General features: G+C 38.9%; 2 protein-coding genes across 4 annotated transcripts; one reads left to right on the forward strand and one right to left on the reverse strand.

The window, feature by feature from the left end:
- Positions 1–1,665: 1,665 nt before the first annotated feature.
- Positions 1,666–5,267, reverse strand: LOC122018487 (protein SOSEKI 5-like). Of its 2 annotated transcripts, XM_042575818.1 has the most exons (4): positions 4,831–5,267; positions 4,689–4,758; positions 3,825–4,619; positions 1,666–2,039 (listed from the first exon to the last, which is right to left on the reverse strand). In XM_042575818.1, exons 1-4 carry the CDS (start codon positions 5,036–5,038, stop codon positions 2,009–2,011), a joined length of 1,104 nt encoding a protein of 367 aa, XP_042431752.1. In that variant the 5' UTR covers positions 5,039–5,267; the 3' UTR covers positions 1,666–2,008. The 2 variants fall into 2 exon arrangements, with proteins under 2 accessions (XP_042431752.1, XP_042431760.1); XM_042575826.1 differs by lacking the exon at positions 1,666–2,039 and having other exon boundaries at positions 3,592–4,619.
- Positions 2,554–3,556, forward strand: LOC122018501 (GDP-L-galactose phosphorylase 1-like). 2 transcript variants are annotated; one of them, XM_042575845.1, is made up of 3 exons: positions 2,554–2,870; positions 2,974–3,328; positions 3,538–3,556. In XM_042575845.1, the coding sequence occupies exons 1-2, from the start codon at positions 2,622–2,624 to the stop codon at positions 3,313–3,315; spliced, it is 591 nt and encodes a 196-aa protein (XP_042431779.1). In that variant the 5' UTR covers positions 2,554–2,621; the 3' UTR covers positions 3,316–3,328; positions 3,538–3,556. The 2 variants fall into 2 exon arrangements, with proteins under 2 accessions (XP_042431779.1, XP_042431771.1); XM_042575837.1 differs by lacking the exon at positions 3,538–3,556 and having other exon boundaries at positions 2,555–2,870; positions 2,974–3,332.
- Positions 5,268–11,315: the final 6,048 nt, after the last annotated feature.

Below are 11,315 nucleotides of genomic sequence, written 5' to 3' on the forward strand. Positions count from 1 at the left end.
CACAATACATCAAAATACACATAAAACCTAACTTAACTCGATTAATCATATCAAAACAAACCCGACTACTTACACAAATTATCTTAGATTTTATTTTTTAACTAAAGGATATTTTTAAATGCGTTTATTGAATACTATTTGAGGGTATATGCAACAACTTATCTTAAATTTTATTTTTTAACTAAAGGATATTTTTAAATACATTTATTGAATAGTGTTTAAGGGTATATGCAACATGGATTTACAAAACCTAAGAAGTTGGATTTACAAAATCCAATGGCATTATACGTGTTGTAAAAATTGAGGATACAAGAATCCAACATCCAAAATGGGTTGTTGGGTTCATAGTGTTTTTCTCATCGTAATGATTTAAGTGTTAATATTGTAAATTATTAAATTTTCAATAATATTTGTATATTATTATTTTGTTCGTAAATAAAATTAGTGAAAATAAAAAAGAGAGTTAATTATTATATATTAATTAGTAAATTAATAATTTATTTACAAAATATTAAATAAAATTAATATATATTATTAATAAATTGATTAATATGTATATTATAAATATATCTTTATGATAATATATAAATAAATATTAAATAAAGATAGTAAATAAAAAATATAGATAATGATGTGATGGGTTCAATATAAAATTATTTGTTGGGTTTATGATTGTAGAAAGAGATTTATAAAAGTTGTAGATTTTTTTTTTTTTTGATGTGGTAATGATGTTATATAGTAGGTCCTATAATGAAGTTAAGTTTATAAGTTTAAGGTTGCGATTATTCTAAAGAGACAAAATGGATTTCACGTGAAAAAATGAAAACATATTTGTGTTACTGAAATGATGTGAAAAAATAATTCGGACTTATTTTTAAAATTTAGATATTCTAAATTATTTAATAATTTTAATAAAACAATTAACATACATCTAGCTAGATAGATTAGATAGTATTGAATTATTAGATAGATTAAAATATTTAAAAATATATATAGTTGCATTCTTCTAGAAATTAATCTGTTCATTCAGCTGCCAATAACTATTACAACGCGTGCAAGCTATCAAATAGTTTATACAAGTATCCAATAGCGGTTACAATATATTTAAGATAAATTAGGATTTATAATTTAAGATTTACATGGTATTATATAAAAATTATCAGTATTTAGAATTTAAAATTTAGATTTAGAATTTAAAAACTTAATCAAATTTATGTAAACTCTATCGAAATAATTTTAAAATAATTATAAAAATTATAAGGTAGTTGCTACTATTCTAAATCCAAAATTCACCTTAAATATACTTTAGTAGTTATTAGATAACCTGTTCACGTTGTACCAGTTATTGAAGCTTCAAACTACTACAACACTGAGTTAAACGGTATTTTTGAAATAAAATCATCCCTTTGAGTTTATCTGCCTTTTGATTTTTGCTTAAATCATTTTTTAAAATTTCTCTGGCTTCTAGCAAATTTATAATTTTGTTGCTATATAATAAATAAATTCAAAAAAGTAACACTCCAGTAGACAAATAAACCTCTGGTTTTTTTTTCACCAGCTATAAAAATATAATGGCAGCAACCAGTAGAAGACAAACATACATTGACTTGTGTAAGCTACCAAACGAACCAAAACGGAGGGCTAAACACGTAAAGAGAAAGAGACAAGTCGAAAAGAGTCAATAAAATTTGAGCTTCTCAATGAACAAAAAAAAGGATTCAGTGCCATTTCTTTATGCACGCAAAGAGAGGTTTTGGAGAAGCAAATAACATTTAACTTTCCTAAAATTCCTCCCTCGGCCGCTTAACTACGTGCCTTAATCATGAAGGCAAAAGAAAGCCTTCTTCACCCATAAGTACTATATGTTTCTTTGGGTCTTTTTAGGCGGATCCAGTCTCTATCTTAGAGTTCTTTTTGTAACTTTGTTCTTTTTCTTCTTCTTCCTTCCTTGGGCTCATTGTTAATCCATTTGCTTCCGAGAGAGCTGGGTGAGATTGGTGTGGTTGCCTCACTCCCTTTCCATTGTGCCTTTGTGCCTCCTGCTAACATTGTAGGCTAATCTTTTAGCATAATGCCATGTAAATTGAAAGCTTAATAAACAGTTTCAGCTAGATGCCCAAGTTGTTATAAAGAGAAGGTAATGAGCATCCAACTACCTCTCTTATCATCCATTGTTAGAAAATGGCAACATAGAAAAGTTTCAAGAACAAGGCAAAGGAGGCCAGCTAAATGGACTCGACTGCAGTGACTTCAGCTCTTCTTTAACAAGCAGAGCAAAAGGCTGTGCTTCTGCAGACAAGACCAGAGTGCTGCAAAGGAATGTCTGACAGTAGCTCTTTCGACCGAGTCCAGATCCTCTGCGCCCGCCTCCCGTGCGCCCTCTGCGCCTGTCGCTACGCGACAAAAAATCCACGCGCTAAGCACGTGCGTTTCTCCGCTCCAGTAATAAAACCCAACTCCAACGCACACATATCGTTTCCTGCTGATCGGTCTGTTGACCGATCAGCAAGAATTCTGATCGGTCAGCAGACCGATCAGCAGGAATGCTGATCGGTCTTGCTGACCGATCAGCATTCCAGCAGGATTTGCTTTATTAACTTTTTTTTTTTTCTTTTTTGTCCATGCCTTTTCCTGTGGAGAGAGCTCCTACTCAAAGAGTTCCAATTGCTAAAGGTCTGCTGTGCCATGGTGGAGTGAAGATCTCACTATTGCTGAACTATCCAGTGAGGGGCCTTGTTTACGAGGGAGGAACTAGTTTGAAAGACTTATCTGATGTAGTTTCCAAGTCTTGCAAGTGTCTTCAAGAGAACAATATCCCATTTAATGTTCTTATTTCTGATTCAGGCTGGAGGATCTTTCTCTTTCCCCAGGTAAACTTCTATTGATCACATGAACTTACTAGTCATATTCAAAATATAGCTCTTAGATTTATCAGTCAATAAAGAGGTATTATTTATCGTATCATTCTTGCAGTGTTATGCCGAAAAACAAGCCTTGGGCGAAGTGAGTGAGGAGATCCTAGAGACTCAAGTGAACCCTGCTGTGTGGAAGATCAGTGGGCATATGGTGCTGAAGCGCAAGAAAGACTTCGAAGAGGCAACAGAGCAATATGCTTGGAGGCTATTAGCTGAGGTCTCTCTTTCGGAGGCAAGGTTCAAAGAAGTGGAAGACTACATCTTTGGGGCCCTTGGACTAGAGGAGTCTACGAAGGAAAAGATCAAGCTGGAAGAGAAAAAGGAAACCTCATTTCAGTCATTAGCCCCTATCGATCGAGCTACTTGTAACCTTGCAGAAGGTTGCCTAGTCTTGCAGTGAGAAAGATAACATTGTAAGTTGCGTATGAAAATCCTGCTGGAATGCTGATCGGTCAGCAAGACCGATCAGCATTCCTGCTGATCGGTCTGCTGACCGATCAGCATTCTTGCTGATCGGTCAACAGATCGATCAGCAGGAAGCGATATGTGTGCGTTGGAGTTGGGTTTTATTACTGAAACGGAGAAATGCACGTGCTTAGCGCGTGGGTTTTTTGTCGCGTAGCGACGGGCGCAGAGGGCGCACGGGAGGCGGGCGCAGAGGATCTGAACTCCATAAACAGGAATTCCTATCAGAGCTATAGTACACAGCTTCTAGCTGAGAGGTCAGCTTCAGCATCTTGGCAGTAAAACTATTCAGTGGTGTTGTGTGGTATATTATATTCAATCAAGATCGAGGAAACATTGATCCATCCAAACATATTTCAATCTATTTTGTTGATCAAAAACGACTACTAAAGCAAATGTTTGGTAGAGTTGAGGACGAAAAGGAAGATCCTTGTGAAAGTTTACCTGTTGGCATTGTAAGAAGAGGACCTTTTCAGGCATGGGAACTCGTCTCGGCCATAACTCGCCTTCTTGGTTTCGATCAAGCTCCCGCTGAAGTATTCTTTGCCGTCGGTGAATCCGTCCGTTTCCTTCTTGCCGCCTGAACCCGACCCAACGCGAGCAGCCGCTCCCTGCTTGCTCTGTGCTGGCGTCTGCGTCGACACCGAGAGGCCGTGGCGGTCCTTCGTGTTGATGGAGCCGCACGAGAGAAGTTGCATGAGCACGGTCGAGGTTCGCATCCGCCCGCTCGCGGATGTCCCCGCCGTCCTCCCCTGGCCCTCGGACCCAGCGGCGACGGCAGTGATGGCACGGCCGTCCGCCTTGATTAGCTTCTCCAGAGTCTCCGAACTCGACGACGACAGCGGAGGTGAGATATCCTCCGGCTCCAGCTCCGTGGTCGGTGGACCCTCTTCTTCCGCCCTCGGGACTGCCGACCGCCGCCTGTTCCTCCCGTCGTCCGTCTGCGTCGATGCGTCGGCCGTCAGGTCGGTCTTATAGACCTTGTATTCGTTGAGGTCGAAGGAGCCCCAGGGCGCCCTCTTTCTTCTAATCTGCAAGCTCTCGAAATCGTCGTGCACGGATTTGGGAACCTGCAGCGGCTTCTCGGAGGCAGGAACTGCCGCACTGTCTTCCTGGAAGCTGGGAGAGGCGAGAGGTTGGAAGAGCTCAGAACCCTTGAGAACGTACTCATGGCCATGCGTCGGGTGGATCAGATCATCCTCGGTGAGGTCGTGCCACACGAATCCATTCTTGTAGCTCCTGAAACATTCTCAATCCAATAAGAAGACGAAACCAAAATCAGCGTAGCAAATCTCGATTCAGCCACACCTTTTAGAAGACCACGAATACAAATTAGTCATCCCCTTGCCTCTGAGGAAGCTGAGGCGGTCGATCACATCTAGAAAACAACAAATCTCATGCAAAGAACAATGGGGCTTTCCATAGATTAGGCGGAGAGCATGGAGCATACCTCGGAGGTAGAGGCCGTCGGCGGAGGAGAGAGTGACCTCCATGAAGTGGGGGTGCTCCAACTGGCCACTGCGGGAGGATAGATAGTAAACGACAGCGACCTTCCTGGGCTTAGGCTCCTTCCAGACCTTGGTCCTCTCGGGGCTGGTGTCCTGATCCTTCCACTGCCGCAGGGGCTCCATTCTCCCACGCGAGGAAGCCAGCGCCATTGTTCTTGCTGTTGCTGTTGCAAAATGGAGCAAGGCTGGATGAGTAGGCTTCTTCCTTATACCAGGCGATAGATAGCTTGGGAACAAAGCCGAGGGCGGAGATAGAGTCGAAGGTGAAGACGAAGAAGAAGAAGAAGAAGAAGACAGCGTGAAGGGTGAGGGAGAGAGGAAGGCGGAGGGAGAGGCGGAGAACACGTGTCGTGGACTGATGATCTGCAAGGACAACCACGATGTGGAAGAAATGGTCGCATGACTCGCATCCTTTAAAGCCATTAATATGGACTTTGTAGCACGATTAAAAACCTACAGTGAATTCAAATTATGCGAAGAAAGTCAAATCATCTTCGTATTTATGATTTAATGCCAACTATAATATATTTAGAGTAGGGATGAACAGTCAACCCGTCAAATCGACCAATCCGCTTATATCGACCCGAATCGAATCGAAAAAAATAATCCGTCAGATATAGGACCGATTTTAGGGTCCTGATATTGCATTATCTGATCTAATAGGGCCGGATAGTTTTTTATCCCAATAATCGAACCAACCCGATCCGCGATCACCCCTACTTGTAGCAACTACTGTTGATAAGCTGCTATACGTTATAGCAGCTGCTGTCAATAAGTTGCTACATGTTATAGTAGCTATTTTTGATTAGCTGTCGATAAGTTACTACATGTTATAGTAGCTATTTTTGATTAGCTGCTACAACGTATAATGAGTAATGCCTATTATCATTTTAATTTTTTTTTGTTGTATTTATATTTATATTTTATATTTCATTGGATATAGGGTCAGATATCCAAATAACTGACAACCCGTCAGATATCTGATACATAAGAACCGCTGGATATAGGATCGGATGTAGGTCCTGATATTGCATTATCTGATCTAGTAGGACCGGATAGTTTTTTACCACAATAATCGAATCAACCCGATCCGTGATCACCCCTAATTTAGAGGGTGTTTGACTGAATTTATATAAGCTCTCTAAAATAATTTATAAGTTGTTTTGAAATTTATAAACTCTTCAAATTTGTTTGATAAAATTTTTTTTGAACAACTTATAAGTCAAAATAAGTTGTTCTAGAGCTTATAAGTTGTTTTAAAAAAAATATGAAAAATCATACTTTTCTAAAAAAAATCTTATTTTAATAATTATTTTCTCTAAAATATCCTTATATAATTTCATAAATCCTCATCTTATCCTCCATCAATTTTTATAAGTCTAATATCTTTTTATCTCTGTCGACTTTTCCAACGTTGTGTCATCTTCTTGGCCAATATCTCTTTCCAAATTTCATCCTCTGGTGTAAAAATTCACCCAAAACTCTCTATTAATAAAAATCTCAAAATCCTCTATTAATAGTATTATATCCTTTTTGATAATTTTATTAATAAAAAGATCTTATAATACCAAACACATCAATACCTTTGAGTTGATTGTAATAAGTTTACCCAAATATTTAATAATTTATTTTTAAAATAAGATCTAACAACTTATAAACTTTTAAAATAACTTATAAATTGTACGAGCATATAAGCTATTTTTAATAAGTTTAGTTAAACACCTTAAGCTATTTTTAATAAGTTTAGTTAAACACCTTATATGTAAAATCAAAAGATATTGAAATTTTGAGTTGATCGCATGGTGTTCTGATTATCAAAGAGAAAATTTTATGAAATTAGATCCATCATTTCAGGATTAATCAATAAATCTAATTAGATTTATTATTTTTTATTCTTATAATTATGATATAGTAATAGGATATTTAAGTTATTATTCAAATATTAATAATTTAAATTTATAATATTTTTTAATGGGACGTGTAGGCAAATGATGTTAGGATTCTTGACTACTCATCACCAACACTTTTAATTTATCTTGATATCGATAGAAAAATTCTATAGTATCAAATCAGTCATCCTAGATTAATCAATATATTATTATTTTTTCTTATAAAGACATCATACTGTATAAAATAATATATTATCTTTTAGGGAAATTACTTTTGAATGATAATAATGGTTTGAAATCTTACAAATTACTCTAAATTATATTTTTAAGTCTTAAACGAGGTTATTATAGATTTCGCTTAATAATTTGTTGCAGATTACTAAACAGAATTTTAATATATTGTGTACTATATAATTCAACTAGAGTTAAAAAATTATAATAACTACTGAACCAATATAATATGAATATTAAATCTTAATTTTTAAAAGATCATAACTTTGAATGGGGATTGAACCATACAATACACATCTTAATTATATATTATATAATGGAACTCATAATCATGCGATTTCCAAACTCAAAAAATATTTAATTTTTTTAGGTTACAGATAATTTGGTTCTCAGCATCAACATGAAATCGATACGTTAAAACTCATTCGATTTAAATGAGTGAAGCATAATTGTATTAATTGATAAGAGGCGTTCTTTTCATTAAAAAATCACGATCGATTAAAAAAAAATAGTCCTTTGACTTTGCCCAATAGAAATATTTTGTTTAAAAAATTATTTTTATGATTTCGTAGATATATTTTTTTAATTATATATGTACGTACTCTGACAGAATCAGCCTAATCCAATTGCGTGCGTCTTGTGTTTTTATATGATGGTAAAATTACCATTTTACCCTACAGGCGGGAGGTTCATTTGTATTTTGAAAATAGCATTTTATCAGCCCATTTAGATTTCCAACTGGCCCAATATGCACACGCTACTTTTAATATAAAAGACGCATTCAATTATGCGCTCTTCCCATCATATTAAATTTATTTTTTTTCTCTTTATCTTGTTTTTTTTTTCCTTTCTTTTATACAGGAACATCTGTATGTATAAATATTCATATAGGTCTATGTTGGATCTATGATTCATATTAGGAACATATTAGGATTAGTCAATTGTTTCTTATTATTACATTTTTTTTAAATATTTCTTAAAAAAAATAAAATAAGTAATGAAGGTTATCATTAGACTTCCTATAGTTTCAGAAATTCACAGAACCTAAAATTTATCAAAATCCATTGATGAACATAAGCATGTCATATTAGACTCATTTTAGATCATATGAGATTTTGAAATTATAAGGAATCTAACGGTGTCATCCATTGTTTATTTCGACTTATACGGATAAATTAAAATATTATTGAAAGAATCGACTCCAAACCCTAACGTGGGGCTAATATGATTCATATCAAGGCCACGTTGGAGTTTAGACATAATTCTTCCTCCCTAAAAAGCCGAAATATACAATAAAGGACATTATTGGACTCCTTGTAGTCTTATAATTCACAAGACATGAAATGAGTCAAATGGTCAAAACCTACTAATAGATCTAGACATATCTGATTGTATCAATTTTAAGTCCTTTGGATTTCTAAGGTTGCAAAGACTTCAACGATATTCTCTATTGCTTATTTTGGTTTCTTCGGAGGTGTTAAAATATTATTGGAAGAATCAGCTCTAAACCCTAAAATGGACCTAATATGGTTCATACCAAAACTCAATGTGTCCGTCAATGGATTTTGGTCAAACCCCACTGATGAACTTATACAAGTCCGATTGGATCTATTTCACGTCATGCGAATTTCTGATATTGCAAGAAGTCTAATGATGTCCTCCATTGCTTATTTTGACTTCTCGAATGTGTTAAAATGTAATCAGGAATAATCGACTCAAATCCCTAATGTGAGCCCGATATAAATCATATCAGGGTCAATGTAGGCCTCATATGATTCATATCAGACCCAACATGTCCATCGATTGCATCTATTTCAGGTCTTGTAAATTTCTGAGACTACAAGGAATCCAACGACGTCCTTCGTTGCTTATTTCGACTTCTTAAATGTGTTAAAATATAATAAGGAAGAATTGACTCTAAACCCCAATGTGGGTATGATATGAATTACATCAGACCTAACATGTCCATCAGTGGATTTATGTCAAAATCCACTAATAGACCTAAACAAGTCTAATTGACTTATTTCAAGTTATGTGGATTTCTGAGACTAAAAGATGTCGGTGTATAAAACACCAGATAATTGAACTTATGTTTTGTTTATGATAAAGGGTTCAAAGTTAAGGTTTCTTGTTATTTAACAAGTTGAACTAAGTATATAAGAAAGTCCCAAGTGATCTTAGGCAAGGAAAGTCCTAATTGTGGTTAGACAAGTGGAAAGTTCTAGCTGTGGTTAGGCAACGAAGTCCTGGTCTGGAGGACTGAGGGAAGTCTTGGCGGGCCGAGGAATTTGGGCAAAATCCTAGAGTCGAGGACTTTAGGTGAAAACTCTGGGGCAAAATCCTTCGGGCGGAGAAGTCTCTTACAGCAGTTAAAGCATTAGATCACAAAGTAGAACAGAAAAAAGATTGTTTATAAGTGTTGTTATGAACTACTAGGATCAGGGCTGTATTTATAACCCTGCTCCCAACGTCTGGAAGAGTTTTGGACACTTGGGTGTGAATAAAACTTTATCCATGTCACAACGGATAATAGCATAATGGGTCTAGACAAACATTTTGATTCGAGCACCTATAAGGGTTCCGAGCGCTCGGACCACCTTCGCACATGGGTGCCTCGCCAAGGCGCCCTGGCTTGACCAAATCGGTATGGGCGCCCAGACTCCAGTCAACTATGTGTTGACTTTTCATCCGGGTCTTCCGCTCCGGCTCCACTCCTTTGAGTGATTTCAGCCATCTAGAATAAGGCTCACCCGAACCTATTTTTCGGCCTTCTCGAGCAACCTTCCGCTCTGACTTCTCGTCCCTCGGAAATGTCGCGCGCCTCCTCGTCCGCCAATGATCCTGTTCGAGCGCTGAGTCGACGGACGCTGGGGACGTGGCGCTCTCCAGTGTCCTTTGGTGTTGAAGTGAACCTCCGGCGAACCTGCAAAGAAGCCGAGCCGGGAGGGATTTCCCAACGACGACCCTCCGACGCTCAAGTCAGGCAACGAAGAAGCAGAGTAATGTTACTGTGGCTACAGTGATTAAGATTGCATACCTCCGTGAAGTCTGGGGGTCCTTATATAGAACCCCGGGGAGGCGCGGACATGCTTCTCGATGCGTGCACGCTTCCCCAAACATACCTTAGTAAGGTTGTGTCAGAAAAGTACGCCTGACGTCATTCCGCAATCGTCCGAGCATATCCCGGATGTGACGGTGGAAGTTTCTACCGTACGATATTCTGTCCGCTCCGGCCGTCGACCATGCCGTTTGTCGGCGGCAGGTGTCTCGAGGATGAAGCTACCAGCTATCCTTTTTGTCTCCTAGCGCTCTTATCTGTTCCCGGGCCGAGCGGAGCGACCGCTCGGCGCTCATGTCCTCCAAGAAGCCCTATTCACGTGCTCGGCTGGGATTGGGGATTACTGTCCTGCAGCTCGGCCGAGCGTCCTGGCCGCTCGACTTAAAGACTCTTTTACCTTGAGCATCGGAAACCCGCTCCATGGTCGGGTTGTCTTTTGTCCTGTCACCTGGGAGACCCGGACCGGGCGCCTGGTCGGCCGGATGTCCGAGGATAGTCCGCCAGTCCGCTCGACACGACCTTGGTGTTGACTCTCTTGACCCTTGACCTCCACGTGTCGTTGACCTCCCGCCAACGAGTGATCCCCCCGTCCTTACCACCGGATCACATGCCTCCCCCTCAAGTCTAGTCGAAGGAGGCATTAAGTCCGATTGACTGAGTCTAGCAATCGACGTCCAGCCCTCTCAATACAAGTATAGTATTTATAATATAGCCGGCTGGTGCGCTGCAATGGCATGTGATGATGTCCTCGGGATGCAAATCTCCGCCATTATGGTTGAGTACAGCTGCTGCCTCTCGTGATGGGGCTCATTAAATGCCTTCTCCGACCGAGTGCCACGTGCGCGTGGCGTCTTTCTCGCCTCCTTACACACGCATCGACGGCGGTTTGAAATGACGCCGCGATGTGGGCCTAGGTTCACTGACGGATCGCTCAGGGATGATCGGGCATAACCCTATAGCCTTAGCCTTCTTCTCCTTTGCGGCATAGGGGCCCACGTCGAGCCTCTTCTGCCCCACTGACCACGCTCCTGACTCCTCGGCGATCCAATCCCTTCTTCCTTCCTTCAATTTCTCTGTAAGGTTCTTTGTCTTTCCTCTTTCTTTTTGTGTTTTTGTTTTTCCGAATTATTGTCAATTATTCTCTTCCTCTCAAGCCTTCCCACCCCCGCTCTCATTGCCTTTGCTCTCAAGCCTCCTTCACCACCTCTCCCTACTTCTCACTACGGTCAAGCATCCGCATGGATGATAC

This window comes from Zingiber officinale, chromosome 1A, assembly GCF_018446385.1.
Source record: "Zingiber officinale cultivar Zhangliang chromosome 1A, Zo_v1.1, whole genome shotgun sequence".
NCBI classification, from domain to species: Eukaryota; Viridiplantae; Streptophyta; class Magnoliopsida; order Zingiberales; family Zingiberaceae; genus Zingiber; species Zingiber officinale.

What these genes read in the sequence shown, in the direction of transcription:
- LOC122018487 (XM_042575818.1), bottom strand. Translation starts at nt 5,038, where the DNA reads ATGGCGCTGGCTTCCTCGCGTGGGAGAATGGAGCCCCTGCGGCAGTGG. An exon ending in CGACGGCCTCTACCTCCGAG is followed by an intron (nt 4,759 to 4,830) that starts GTATGCTCCATG and finishes GTTGTTTTCTAG; the next exon opens with ATGTGATCGACCGCCTCAGC. An exon ending in TATTCGTGGTCTTCTAAAAG is followed by an intron (nt 4,620 to 4,688) that starts GTGTGGCTGAAT and finishes AGAATGTTTCAG; the next exon opens with GAGCTACAAGAATGGATTCG.
- LOC122018501 (XM_042575845.1), top strand. Translation starts at nt 2,622, where the DNA reads ATGCCTTTTCCTGTGGAGAGAGCTCCTACTCAAAGAGTTCCAATTGCT. An exon ending in GGATCTTTCTCTTTCCCCAG is followed by an intron (nt 2,871 to 2,973) that starts GTAAACTTCTAT and finishes TCATTCTTGCAG; the next exon opens with TGTTATGCCGAAAAACAAGC.